General features: G+C 45.2%; 1 protein-coding gene across 2 annotated transcripts; it reads right to left on the bottom strand.

Moving 5' to 3' along the window:
- Positions 1–1,582: 1,582 nt before the first annotated feature.
- On the bottom strand, positions 1,583–14,095 carry mecp2 (methyl CpG binding protein 2). 2 transcript variants are annotated; one of them, XM_033325296.1, is made up of 6 exons: positions 13,954–14,095; positions 10,303–10,468; positions 9,980–10,200; positions 9,700–9,893; positions 9,450–9,586; positions 1,583–8,693 (listed from the first exon to the last, which is right to left on the bottom strand). In XM_033325296.1, exons 1-6 carry the CDS (start codon positions 13,983–13,985, stop codon positions 6,351–6,353), a joined length of 3,093 nt encoding a protein of 1,030 aa, XP_033181187.1. In that variant the 5' UTR covers positions 13,986–14,095; the 3' UTR covers positions 1,583–6,350. The 2 variants fall into 2 exon arrangements, with proteins under 2 accessions (XP_033181187.1, XP_033181188.1); XM_033325297.1 differs by lacking the exon at positions 13,954–14,095 and adding an exon at positions 12,113–12,851.
- Between the last annotated feature and the right edge of the window lie 579 nt (positions 14,096–14,674).

Below are 14,674 nucleotides of genomic sequence, written 5' to 3'. Positions count from 1 at the left end.
AAGACAGGAGCTCATTAACAGCAGATTATAGGTCTAAACACACAGGTGAGTCTCACATACACACAAATCAAAAAGGTGGGATTTTGTATTTACAGGAAGTTTCCTTGTTGAGTTTTAAAGCACATTTGACCATTTGGGGGCAAAATAAAACAAATTCAGGTCCTGTGATTCATTTTATTAATGATTATTGCTTACTACTACTACTACTACTACTATCAGTGATGGAGGAAGTATGGAAGTACTTACATGTTTTACTTAATACCCCAATCTAAGTAAAAGTTCTGATTTCAAAATCCAATTTTGGTAAAAGTACACAAGTATTCAGTGTCACCACATAAATCTGAGGGGTCATGCAAAGGAAAGAAAAACAGGTCAGATTCATTGCGGCTTTAAGACTTTTGCCTGATCTGTGATTTTCAGTGAATTTACTCCATGTGTCCATCATCAGGTCAGAGTGAGAGCTGAGAAACGTCTGCACAAATTTCTGCTTCCATCTAATCCAAACTCAGAATGACAGTGACACAGCCATGTTCTGACCGACTCTGAGGCATCACAGGTGTGAAGAGTTGATGTTACAGAGAGTGTCGAGGTGTTCACATATCCAGTTTGCCTTAGATCTTTTCATTGAATCTATACTTTAATGTTTTTATTTTTTATAAAGAACTCCTTGACATGGGGGGTGTAGGGTCTCCTGTGTCCAGCAGAATAAAGGAACGTGCTGCAGCGTTACAGACCATCTGTGATAAAGTGGGGGTTCCACGCTGTCTGGTCTTGTGTCTTGTTTTGTTGTTGTTTGACTCTGACAGTGATATGAACAGCAGTCTGCAGAAAAACCAGCTACAGCCTACCACACTAGGCCTGACAGCAATAATGGCTACCACATGAACAATTACAAAACAACTGTTGCCATTAACATAAACAGCAGCATATTGAAATCACTGGCAGCACATCTGTGGTATTTTAATGTGGGATCATTAAAATTATGCAACATGTTTACGGAAAACCACGGGCAGACTATAACAAAAAACTGAACTAACAGATACCTGACTGGGATGAATGACCTGCTCTGGAGCAAAGCCCAAGTGAGCTGCACAGAATAAATCTGCATGCGTATGTGCTGTTATGAAACTGGGTCACAGAGAAGTTTAGCCAAGATAACCCCGGAGTCATTTACCTGTACACACCTGAGCCGCTGTGAACACAGCTTGCGCGTTTACCTGCTCAGGTGGCAGTAGGTGAAGCTCAGCGCTATCCGGCTCTGGCTCTCTGACGTCATGTCCTTGCAGCGCGTGTCCAGGTGCTGCAGAGCTCGTGACCAACAGTCTCCGTACCTGGGCTGAGAGGCGAGGCTCCGCACGCGCTGCAGCTCCACCCTGCCGCGTTCAAAGTCATGACCGGAACCGGTGGAGACTCCGGGGAACATCAGAAACAGCAGCAGCAGCACCGCAGACACGAGAGTCGCCATGTTCATCTGTCTGGATCAGCCAATCAGAGAGCCGCATTTTTACCTGCTCAGAGGTCACCAACAGGTCACGTTTCCGTGTTTTGTTAATAACACTTCAAACACACATTTATTAATATTTGTACTTTTGCAAAATATGCGTCAGTTTATTTCAAAGTGTCAGAAACAATAACTTTACTTTTCTGCGGAAATGGAAAAAAAATTCCACCTTAAATAATAAAACCAGAAAATTTCACACACACACTGTATGTGCATGCGCATGGAAGGATTATTATTATTATTATTATATCCACATTTAATTCTGAGCTGCGACAACACATTAAATGCAGTATTGACATTATTGGTCTAAAAAAGATTAAATGAAGAATAATGAATATGTCAATCTTCATATTTTCCTGTTTTACGCCTGATTTGAACTCTGTAGTGGCCAGCAGGTGGCAGCAGGGCATCATGGGATATGAAGTCTGATCACACAAACTTTTACAGTTGTGAAAGTTTTCATTTTAATCTGCACGATCGGTGACCTCAGCTCTTTGAAACAAAAGCCTTGTTGTCTTACAGGTGTTGTAATGAAACGTTCACATATTCGATTCAGATGCAGTGATTTAAAGTTAAAGGGCTGTTTTTTTCTTCACTCATTTAATTTAGATTGAATTTATACAGTCCATTCTTGGTCAGCTGCTGCTGTTATTCATGTTTATCATTACCCTGGGCCCAACTCAGACTGAAGTGTTTTAGTCTCTGTTGTCAAGGTGTGTTTTATCTAATTACTTGAACACTTTCTGTGTATCACTGAAGAACAGAAAACTGATTCATCAAAGAGGACTGCTGCCAACACTTCATTATCAATATGTCTGATAGTTCTTTTCTTTAATTATTGATTGATTGTGCAAAACAAAATCCTCCTCATTATTCCTCAAGCTCAGGTGAACACATTCTTATTTCCTGTCAGAAGAATTCACATGTGAGAAACTGGCACCAGAGCATCTTCTGGGATATTTAGCTTAAAATTAAAAATTACTAATCAAATATAAACATTACTGCTAATAAGTTCCTGAACCAATCGGTGAGTTAACTATTAACCTCGTCTTTACAGCACTGGTTGGTTTTTGTGGGAAATGTACCATGAGGGCGGAACAGGTTGGCTGATGCACAGTGTGTGTTGTGTTGGAGCTGAGCTACAACCAGTGAAACAGTCGGGCACAGATCAGGGGACAACAAACGATTTTAGTTAGAAAGAAAAATAAGAAAACAGGTAAAAACTAGTTTTGTCTACAGCGACAGTGTATTGGAGTTTCCACTGAATTCCAACCAGAGTAAAAGCAGAATATTCATCCTCGATATTAGCAACTATGAAGTCACCACACACATCACTACTAAGTCTAGAAACACAACATGGCTTGGCTGACATGGTGGCTTCTGGCAAGACGCACAATATTATAGGCACTAAACTCTGGAACATGCAATATGGTGGCTGGGTACTGTAAGTTTGTGCCGGGTCGAGTCCTGTGGAGTGAGTCCGTTCACAGAGGGGCGTTTGATTTCTGCAGCTGCGTGAGAGGCAGCATGCTAACAGGTGCACTGCTCTGGGCAGACTGGGCGTCAGGTGGAGCGCCACATACGCAGAGGGTACGCTGCTTCAGCCTCAGGTGGAGACAGAGAGCATCACCTGTGTGTGATGTCACTGTGGAACAACCAGGTGACCGGACGGGGGCTTTAAAGAACGAGACACTTTTTTTTTTTTTTTTAAACCTTGGAAGAAAGACATTCACTTTTTTTCTGGGGGTTAAGAGCTCAGTTGTCCTACATCAGTGCTAAAGTGCTAGAGCCTTTCCCAAACAATCACATGAACATGAAGGTGCACAACGTTTACTGGTGTCCAAACTACTGAGAGAGCAGGAAACATTCAAACAGAAGCTGTAAGTTCAGATGTGAAATGTTCAGGACAAAGGTTGAACTCAAAAGTTGTTTCATTTTCTAAACGAGCAGTCACTGCTGTGTTTCATCCAGCCCTAGTGTGGATGTGCTGCATGGTTTCACCACCAGGGGGAGTCTCTGAGCCTCCGATATATGAGAGCTCACAGTTTTCCCAGTGGCCACTCACATTACTGCAACAAAAACCCAAACCCCAACAGCCTGAGCTGCTCCTGTCTGGACAGTGCTACAGAACACAGTACGCCACAACCGCCAGGCAGGGACAGTTTCTTTCGCTGAGACATCACTCTGATGTATATCACATATATTATTATAAACACAGAACACACCGAGAACCGCTGTACTGGATTCTGATTGTGATCCTGAAAATCCCCTCCAGCCCAAAAAGCCTGTTCTCCACATCAACAATAAAAGAGTTGTCGACAGGAAGTGACGACAATATCAGTTTTCTCTCAGAAAAAGGGCTTTTTTTTTTTGACGCTACCCCAATGTAAACTGTATGAGCCGAGAGGGAGTACCACAGATGTATTACAGAGAACTGGATACTGGGTCACAACTGGGCCCCAGTTTATTCCTCGGAAAGTTGCTCAGTGGCTCATACTCCAGAAAAACTGTTCATGTTTCTGGATTTGGCCACAGGGCCAAATTTGCTGCCCAGCACAATGCTGTTCATGGGGGCCTGGGCAACGTGCGTGCATGGGGGAACAACTGATGTGCATGTGCGGTGGAACACATGAAGCAAACCAGGAAGCTATAAATATTTTTATGGATCAGTTTTGCTGTGGAGACCTGTCACTTTGGGTTTAAACCGTTTATTAATAAATAGTATCGTTAGGTTGAAATCTGCATTTTAACTGCCAAAACTTTTCTTGATTCCTGAGGTTTTTATACTTATTCATCACTGCAGCACAAAATAACACAAAGGGACTCCCATGACAACTGGAAATTAAACTAAAGCCTGTACCTTTACCGTTAGTTTAACTGCAAACTCTGTGTGCCAATGCGACGTCCAGCTGTACAGTGTCCGTGCTGAGGGACAGACAGAACTGTTGTTCCACATGATCGCAGAAACCAACTTTCGGGGCAGCTCCTCTGTGATCTGTACGCCGTGCATTGCTCTGACTAGAGTGTTTAAACTTTGACCACTGCCTGAAAGCTGAACTGAAAGATGTACATTTGTTATTTCTGAATTCTACAACAAACTGAAGTCAGATCAGCGCGGGAGGAAACACGACATGGAGAAACATCAGCTGCAGATACAAAAACACAGTTTTGACTTGCTAAAATGCAGCCTGCTGCCACTGCTGGCAACTTTAGCATTGTAGCCAAGGCGACCAAGTTTAACCCAGAGCTACCGGAATGTCTGGACTTTTAAAAAAGTGCAGTGGAACAAGCCGGTTTCTCTGCTCCAATAGAAAATGAAACAGCTTCATGATTCTGTCAGTGCATCTCAAACTATGAAATGTAGAAACTTGTAACTAATGTATTTGTTGTACTGTCACCACTCTGCGTCCTTTGAACCATGGTGCTCTTGATCACCCTCTCAAATCTGAACTTACAAAGTGAGTTTTCTTCTCACTGAGTAGTTTTGCATCTCTGGCATGCCTGACCCCACATGAAGCTGAACCAGACCTCGTTCACGGTTCCCCTCCACAGAACATCTAGCTCCTGATCACCAACAGTGAAACGAGGTCGACCTCTGCGTACCTGCGTCTCCAGTTGAGGGCCTGCAGCATCTCTGAGCGACATGCAGGCGGTTGATTGTACAAACTGGAGGAGTGCAAACTGTTCCAGACATTCAACACGAAGACACAAAAAGTCCATTTCCCACCCTTTCATTAAGACTAAAAACTCAAATAAAGCTACTGTAAAAGTGGGTTTGGTTTGATATTAATGACGCTTCCTTTGGAAACAAAATGACTACCAAAACAAACAGACTCAATAAAAACTAGTGTGGAAGAATCTCAAACCTGGAAGAACAACACGCTGTGTTGGAAACACTTGAAAAACGGATGAGCAGTTTTTCTTATCAAACAACAGATTTGTCTGTTTTGAGGCTGTTTCAGTGTCTGACAGGTGGAATCAAGAACTCAAGTTCTTCAAATATCTCATACAATATTTAAAATAGGACTCTGCTCAGAATACGGTCTGTGTAGAGTCCTGAATTCAATATTAATACTCATATCTGATTTGCTACCTGCAGGGGGGAGTCTGCAAACCCCACCCCACCCCTTCTTGTTTATTGTGGGTTTCATGGAAAATGGGAAGTAAAAATATGTGAGATTTCTAAGAAACCAGTTTAAGGTGCAAACCGCCGCCCCACATCCTCTCTGAGGCTTTCAGCCAAGGACTAGTTTCAATAAGGGACTGTCAGTCAACAGGACAACTTTTTGTGAGAGACTGTCAGTTAAGAGCAGGACTTTAAATAAGTGACTGTCAGTCAGCAGCAAGGCGAGGACTAAGGGACCGTCAGTCAATAATATCAGAGTTTAAAGCTGTATAACAGAGACAAAACAATAAACTATCAAAATACGAAATAAAAAACAGGTTATATTCCGGAAGCAACGTTTCGATCGGAGTAATGTGTTAAGCGTTGTTTTTTAGTTCCAAACTACTCCCCCCCTCCCCCTGGAGACTAGCGGGACACAACAGCTGCCTTTTGATTATATACACACACACTTTTTTATCGGTTTTTCCTTTTCGTTTGATTTTCCTAGAAAAAGACACTATCCGTTCTCCTCTCCTGTTTTCCAGGTGCGTTCTCAGATCCAGAACTTTACAGTGTCCAGACAGAATCAGTCGTACCAGCTGTGTTTGACACGATCCTTCTATCTGAAAACAGTGTAAAAACAATAAATCTCCATGAACAGCGCTGTCACACTCATCGTCCACCTGGGGCTGACTCAGTCCGTCAGTCTACGGATCAGAAAAGCCTGTTCATCGGCCCCACTGATCAGCTGACTCTTTCACTGACAGCAGTCCGTGACTCTACGGTTTCCTCTCGGCTAGGGCATGGGACGGCGGACTGGGGTACGATGTCTCTGAGCTCCCTGCTCTCACCTGCTGCCTCTGGTTCCACCCTGAGCCGGGCCCTACCGTCTGCCCCAGGCACGAGACCAACCCCGGTCCCAGTTACTCCGGGAGGACCAGACGGCATGGAGCTGGGTGGTCTTGAGGTGCTGTTTGAACCTCTTTCACCTCCTAAAACCTCTCTACTTTCTGATGCCATGGCCGGCTCCCCTCTCCCCTCCACCCTGACAGCCTCCACAGTGACCTCTCTGCTCAGCAGCAAGCTTCCTCGGCCAGGCCGCGTGGTGCTCAGATCTTGGGGCTGTTCACTCTGGTTCTGCTGTGCAGGGACCAGGTTGGTCCTTGTTAGGTTGGGAGATGGTCGATGGGATGAGAGGTGCTGCACATGGGGCCTATTGAGCTGAGAGTGGGGCTGGGGTCGCAACTGTGTTGGAATCCGTTGAAAGTGTGGTTGGGTCTGGGACTGTGATTGGAGCTGCGGTGACCTTGGCTGGGAGACAGACTGTCTGGGTTGGGGTCTATATGGACTCTGAAGTTGGAGTGGCAAAGGATGCCTTGTCTGAGGTTGGGGCTGCTCTGACTGCCTAGGTTGCAGCTGAGGCTGAGATTGGGTTGGGGTCCTGGACTGCAGTTGAGGCTGAGTGTGGGTTTGGGGTCTGGACTGAGGTTGAGACTGAGTCTGGGCTGGGGTCCTTGACTGCAGTTGAGACTGAGTTTGGATTTCGGTTCTGGACTGAGGTTGAGGCTGTGTTTGGGATGAGATTCGGGGCTGGATTTGAGGCTGCATTTGGGCAGGGTTTCGGGACTGCAGTTGAGGTTGAGGTTGGGATGAGGTTCTGGATTGGGACTGAGTCTGAAATTGGGCCGGGGTCCTAGCCTGGGATTGAAGTTGAGGCTGCAGTGACTGCCGGGGCTGGGTTTGAGATTGTTGTTTCAGCTGGGTTTGGGACTCAGATGGGTGCCTAGGCTGACTTTGAGGTTGGAGTGCTGTGGGGGACTGAGTTTGTAAATCTGACTGTCTTGTTTGTGATGGGTGAATGTGCAGGATGGATGGGGACTGAGGTTGGGGGGGCTGAGGTGGAGAATGCTGAGCCTGAAGCTGGGTTCGATGCTGGGATGGGGAGTGGACATGCTGTGACTGGGCTTTTTGGGAGGAGCTCTGTGGCTGACTGTGGGTTTGGGAAGAGGGTTGTTGGGGCCGTGGCTGGGGCAGTACATGTTTGGTAGGAGAGGACTGTGGTGCTGGGCATCGAGGCTGGGGTTGGGGCTGACTGGGCGACTGAGTCTGCAGATGTGGTTGGGGTTGGTGGCGTGGTTGAGGGGTAGGATGCCGGGGTTCAGGCAGGGCCTGAGACACAGATTTTGGCTGTGCCTCAAGTCTGGGAGGAGCTTGGTGAGTGTGCTGCAATTGCTGTGTGGTGACTGGAGGCAAAGTCTGGGGCTCGACTTCAGACCTGGACTGGCTGGAAGGTGCTGGGTATCCGGAGGCTGGAGGAGGAGACTCATCCAATGTGGAGGAAGAGGACTGTTGGTGACGACGATGATGATGGTGGTGATGGTGGTGATGATGGTGATGTTTGTGAGTTGGTCTGTCTTTCCTTTTGTGACTTTTTGATGGGCTAATGCTACTGCTGCTGCTGCTACTCCTTGCTCCTCCTCCCTTATCACCTGCTTCTTCAAATGTTTCCTTACCATTGTTTCCACCATCTCCTGCTGCTATTCCCGTTTTCTCCTTGTGCTTCCTCCCTTTATGTGACTTGTGTCCATGTGATTGGCTTTCATCTGAAGCAGTGGGCTGTTTTTGTGATTGTGACTGGCTGTGCTCAGAGGAAGTGGGCTGAGGCTCTGAGGTTGGCGCTCCCTCCCCTCTACTTCCTTCACCTTCTGCAGTAGCCCTCCTTCCAGTCTCTGTTGTTGTAGGTGCTGGAGTCTGAACACTCTCCCTCTCCTCCACCGTTTCTCTCGTCTTGCGTTTTTTGATTGGCAGGGCTGTTTCCTGGACCACAGGTTTGGTGGAAGACTCCTTGGCTGCTCTGCGTTTGGCTTCGGCAGCTAAAATGGCAGCTGCAGCGTAGCTTCCAGCTGTTGAGCTACCAGAGGTTGATGCCAGGGAGGTGGATGCAGTGGCAGCCGATGTTGCTGTTGAAGCTGAGGCTGGTTTCCTACCCCGTTTCTTGGGGGCAGTTTGTGGTGGGGATGGAAGTTCCTGTTCTGATTTCCTCTTTCTCCCAGGACGGGACTTGGACACCAGGGCAGGAGACACCACCTAAAGGGAAAGTACCACAAAAAAATAATAAATAAATTTTAAAAAATCACAAAAGCATCAAGATTGTTACTGCTTGTAGAAAAAAAAAAAAGATTGAGAATAAAATTTTGTATGTCTAGTTTGGTCTGGGTGGCAGCCTCTCCTTCCACCACCTGGCAATTGTGCCTCTCTCTTCTAATGAACATAGGAACAAGGCTGAATCATCTGTCTTTGACCTAATGTGTTCTGGTATCAAGGATTAGGGTCATTTATTAAACAGTTCATTCAGTGTCCCTTCTATTTCAAGTCCAGGTCAGACAGCCTTCTCTGGTTGGGCACAAGGCCAATAGGCCTGACCAGCAACTGAGCAGTGTCTAGTTTCCCCATGCAGAGCAATGTTGATATTTTTCCATCTCGACTGTTTCACAGTGGTCTTTAAATGTGGCCTGGTTGCTCTCCCCAAGGGACACATGTCCTCCCATCACAAAAATGTGGGGTCCCCGTCATGAGATGGAGACTTAACACTGTGTTTTGTAACTATTCAAAGATTTTCTGACATTACTTGAAGTTACAGTGCGTGCTATAAGGCATGATCATTAGTCAAAGTTGACTTTTCATTCTCAGCAGCTTCTCACATTCTAAAAATGTAGTTCTCTGAGTCTGGTTGGTTGAAAGAGCTGGACGTTGCTGGGAAAAGGTACCATATGTTTGGGATGGTCAAATCATTACATGATTCTTACCTAGTCCATCTCTCTCCAAAATGTTTGGGTATCATACCTTTGAGGCAGTAGGGGTGGTTCCCGTGGAGGACTCTGCCTTAGTGAAGGGCATCTTGACCAGCAGTTTGCCCGGAGTTTTCTCAACCACACGTTTCATGGCCACACCCTCTGTAGCCTGACGCATTTTTCCACTGCCTACACAAACACAAAAGAAGATAAGCAGTACACAAACACCTAAAGAAAACAAGTAACACTTGTGGGTTAAATTTAATGGCTTCAGTTTAATTTAAATGTCAGGGGTCGAATACCTTTGGGCCGCCCACGGCCTCGCCCCGATGGTTTCACCGCCTTTGGTTTCTTGGGGGGACGCTTCTCGCGGCGGGAGGGGCTTCCACGTCCAGTGACAGTAAAATCAAAGTCATTGGGGTCGGTGGTTGTGTCACCAACCTTTTGGAAATAGGCAATAAGTTCCACCTTTGAACGAAATGCCTTCCCCTCCGAGCTGAGTGTTAAAATAAAAACAGAATATCATTTCTCAAACTCAACTTATGAAAAACTAACACATCATCAGGGGTGGATGTAGCTTACTTGATCAGGTAGACATCAAATTTTCCCGCAGACCGTCCGGACTTCCTCTGTTTGAGTTTCCGTGTCCAGCCCTCAGGTAGTGACGGGTCATCGTACAGTGGACCACGGTCCCGGACGATGGAGCGGCGCTGCCTTGGAGAACCTGCAGACTCACTGCCAGCGGCTGACTCTGACCCTGGCGCTGACTCCGGTTCTGAGGGTCCTGCCACTGGCTCCATCTCCTGCAGGGAGGAAGTGATGAGAAATGAGATCATATTGTTTGACGTCGTCTCTCCTGTTCTGGCTAACCTTTGATTCCTGTTGTAGGCAACATCTGCTTTTACCTGGGTCTGTGGCTGCCCAGCTCCTAGGGCTGCGGTGGTCTCTGCCCCCTGCTCAGTATGGCGACGCTCCTTGCGGGCCTTTTTGGTCTTACCGTGGGACCTGTCTCTCTCTCTGGTGGGGGGCTGGGGTTCGACAGGTCCCTCCTTACCTTGCTGACCCTCTTCCCTGTGGAAAACAGAAGACATTACAACACTGGTGACATCGAATGGTCATAGTAGCACAATTTATTTGTTGGTCACTGCACATTTCCAATGGCAAAATCAGGAGGTGGTGTCCAATATTTTTTATAATTTTATGAATCTGACAACCCCACCCACCCCATTTAATACATGTGTGTGGGAAGTGAATGAGGTGTGAACCTGTCTCTTGTTTTTTTCCTCACATTTCTGGTGAATAACTGAGATCAACACTATGAATGACTTCAAGACATACAGTGGTGTGAAAAAGTGTTGGCCCCCTTCCTGATTTCTTATTTTTTTGCATGTTTGTCACACTTCAATGTTTCAGATCATCAAACAAATTTAAATATTAGTCAAAGATAACACAAGTAAACACATTATGCAGTTTTTAAATGAAGGTTTTTATTATTAAGGGAAAACAAAATCCAAAACTACACGGCCCAATGTGAAAAAGTGTTTGCCCCCTAAATCTAATAACTGGTTGGACCACCCTTAGCAGCAACAACTGCAATCAAGCGTTTGCGATAACTTGCAATGAGTCTGTTACAGCGCTGTGGAGGGATTTTGGCCCACTCATCTTTGCAGAATTGTTGTAATTCAGCCACATTGGAGGGTTTTCAAGCATGAACCGCCTTTTTAAGGTCATGCCACAGCATCATTTGGATAATGATACTTTTGGACTTTTACTACAGTAATATTTGGAATGCAGGACTTTTACTTGGAGCAGAGGAGTTTTACTCTGGTATTTCTATTGGCACTGGAGTCAAGGACCTGAGGACTTCTTTCCTTGCTGTTGACAGCACTGGCTAGCAAAGCATCTTTAAGGCTATAAGCAACCTATAATGCATCACTCTCTGTAAAAGACCACCATTCATAAACAGCACCTGTTGTTGTGAACACGTGACTGTCTCGTTCTCCGCATGTAAGAGGGCCTCCACAAAGTAAGGTTGTTTCTGACAGAATAAGGCTTTTATTGTGAAGGGACTCCAATAAGCATTACAGTTACATTGATGGGTCCCTGAACACACCAACAGGAAGTTTTCAAATCAGTCTCTGCTCTGAACCACAGGATGATAGGTTCAACAAAACCTCAGCTCATCACCATGGATCTTCTGAGGCCAGAAGTAAAACAGATGTGAACGGTGCTGCAGCTGCATCAGTTCTCAGCTGTCTGAAAGCAGCAGGTGTAAACAGGAAGTCATGTTAACACCAGAAAGAGACACTGATCCTCTTCTCTGTTGTTTACATTCTGGGAAGGTTCCCATTCACTGTCATTTGTAAAACATCATAACATCTGTCTCAGAATCTAATGTGAGTTTTCTCATCTTGGGTTTTCTCTTGATTTGTGTCTTACTGATGTTGTTGGTTTCATTTAGATTATAAACTTTCAATAACAATAATGTCTCGTTTTCTAAAACTACAAATCAATCCTTTAAATTTTTCATAAACATGGTCATGTAGCATGAGATTCATCATTCAACTAAAAAAACCAAAGAACATTTGTGGATTTTGTGTGTTGTGTCAACACATTTCAGTATAAACACTTTCCTCCAGCAGCTCTACGTTTGTGAGATGTTTGAGCATCATGTATAGATGGAAACATCCAGCTGAATGTGGCTCATAAACTGACCAGACCGGCTGCTGTGACATTATACCACTAAGTCCAGCTGAGGGGCCCCTATTGGCCCCCACTATCTGCGCCAGGTATCGGTTGTTAATGTCGTAGCTTCAGGAAACAGGATGGGATGGGAGGGGCAAAGAGCGGGAAGGAGGGGCTTAAGGTGGGAGTTAGTTTGGGTCATTAGACCCTGTAGACGCAGAGGAGACACGAGGGGAGCAGCTTTAATGTCACTGTGTCGCAGCAGGAAACCTCCACAGACAACAAAGAACAGTTTGGATTCTGGACACTGCTACATTTAATTAAAAACATGAGACACCACAGCACAGCCACAAGAACACGCAAGGAGATCCAGAACAAGACACGTAAACATCTGTATCCAGTCAAAGCTTGATTGTTTTGTACGTTCACACAAATGGAGCAGTGCAGGTGAATGATGGGAGTATCACACACACACACACACACACACACACACGCACACACTCTCAGAACCTCTTTACATCATCCACGTGTCTGGGTTTATTATTAATAATAAAATCAGATAGAGGCTGTTTTTGTACTCCAGCTGTCAAGGATGTAGCGTAACTAACAAATAATATTTATTACTGATTATTTTTTGATTAGCTGATTAATCGTTCAAATATGAAAGGCAGTGATAACATGTCCCAGCTGACATTTTTATATATTTTATTTACTGCAACAGAAACAAAGAACTAGAGGCTGCCAGAAATGAATAAAACACATACTTATTCCTCTTATTTATCTATTGATCGACTAAGCGATTAATAATCTAATCTTTTCCCCTGAAAACATTAGAACTGTTATTTATGTTAGGGCCCATGAGAGTTGACTGTACCTAATAAAGTGGACACTGAATGTGATGCACCAGTTTACATGAGCGCACATTTCTGTGCAGTTAATCAATACATCAATCAACAGAAAACAAATCAGATAATTGATGACGGTTTTAATAAAGAAAGTGAAACATGATTAAACTGAAAGCCTAAAAGGCGACAGAGCGTCACATTATAACAAAACCTATAATGAACTAATCAGAGATCAATGGCAGCTCCCACTAAAAGTTTTCATTTAGACTGATCAGCCTGCGCTCAGGTGCGGGCGCTGCAGATGAACCAGCCGCTACAGGAACAGGAAGTCAGCTGCAGAAGAAACTGGGCCACACACGCACGCGCATACACGCAGAGTTGCTGGTTCGAGTCCCGCCTGCAGCCCGGACACGCGCGCGCACACACACACACAGATGCCTGGCTCAGCGGCACTGATGCTAATCAGAGTAACAGCCGCTGAAGCTTGCTGAGTGTGTGTGTGAGAGAGTGTGTATGTGTGTGTGTGTGTATGTGTGTGTGTGGGGGAGCTGCGGGTGTATGCTTGTGCGTGTGTGGGTTAACCCGGGTTATTTAGCACAGCGCGTTCCCTCCACATGAACAGTGTGTTTGCTAACCGCTAGCAACCCGTTAGCTCCGTGCTCGTGTGACGAAGGCGGTGAGCACAGCACCGGGGACCGAGGTGGTGATGTTAATGACCGACACACCGCCGCAGACCCCCGGCCTGACTTCCCGGGGACTTGTGTGGGTGTGAGCGGCCCGACGGAGCACCGAGAGCGGGCTAACCTGACGCTAAGCTCCGTTCCGCTACACCAGCAGCTAAAGTCCAGACTTAGCAGTAAGTTGGTGACGTATTCCCGCTAACCCCGCTCCGCCGAGACAGGCCGGGGTGAAAATCAACGCACTTTCACTTCAATAAAACACACGACAGAAAAAGCTCGGCGGAGGCCGGAGGCGGCGGCGGTGGCGGCGCTTTAAAGGAGGATAAAATATAAAAACCCCACTTACAGTCTCTCCTCTCCGCTCTCCACGGCGGCCATTTTTATTTAAATAAATAATTTTATATTAAAAAAAAGCCTCCAAACATCGCTGCTCCCTCCAGCTGCACCCCGCCCCCTCCGATTCCATTTCCAACAGTCGTAGGTGACCAAACATCGCGAGATTTGCACCGAGATCAGGTCAACGCAGCGTTGGGTGGTGTAATCCCGCGAGATGTGAACTCAAAACGGCCAGGCTGAGGCGTTCGGGTCCGGTTTTGAAATCTGTAAAAATTAGAAAATCCACCGAATTCTCTTCTTTTTATAAACAGTCTTTAGGAGTTTTTTTTTAAAGCCTTGCATTTTATTTCAAGGTTTGAAATATGTTTTCTTGCCTGCTGTAGACAAGTAGAAATCTGAGAATTTGAATAGCCCAAATTCATTTTTTTAGTAAGCATTAAAATGATAAATAATCAGTTCTTATTCCCTTAAACCATATAAATACAGAATCTAACATTTTTATTATTACTAATCACTCATTCATACAGAATGAAAACTTTCAAATTATCGTTGTGAAGCAAAATGTGATCAAATATAATACAAAAAATAAAAATAAATAAATAAATAAAATTGTCACATCAAATACATTTTAAAAATGACGTCTTTAGTAGTTATACATTGTGCCTTTTGTATAGTTTCTGTGAACTAAACCAAACCAAACCAAACCTAACCAAACCACCACTTAAAGTCTG

Source organism: Mastacembelus armatus, chromosome 7 (genome assembly GCF_900324485.2).
Source record: "Mastacembelus armatus chromosome 7, fMasArm1.2, whole genome shotgun sequence".
In the NCBI taxonomy this organism is placed as follows: Eukaryota; Metazoa; Chordata; class Actinopteri; order Synbranchiformes; family Mastacembelidae; genus Mastacembelus; species Mastacembelus armatus.
Note: the sequence above shows the minus strand (reverse complement) of the source record. Positions and strands in the feature narration are given on the sequence as shown.

Excerpts from the sequence above, each read along its gene's own strand:
- mecp2 (XM_033325296.1), bottom strand. The coding sequence starts at position 13,985 with ATGGCCGCCGTGGAGAGCGGAGAGGAGAGACT. Across the intron at positions 10,469-13,953 it reads GAGAGCGGAGAGGAGAGACT|GGAAGAGGGTCAGCAAGGTA; the intron begins GTAAGTGGGGTT and ends TGTTTTCCACAG. Across the intron at positions 9,587-9,699 it reads AGGCCGTGGGCGGCCCAAAG|GCAGTGGAAAAATGCGTCAG; the intron begins GTATTCGACCCC and ends GTGTTTGTGTAG.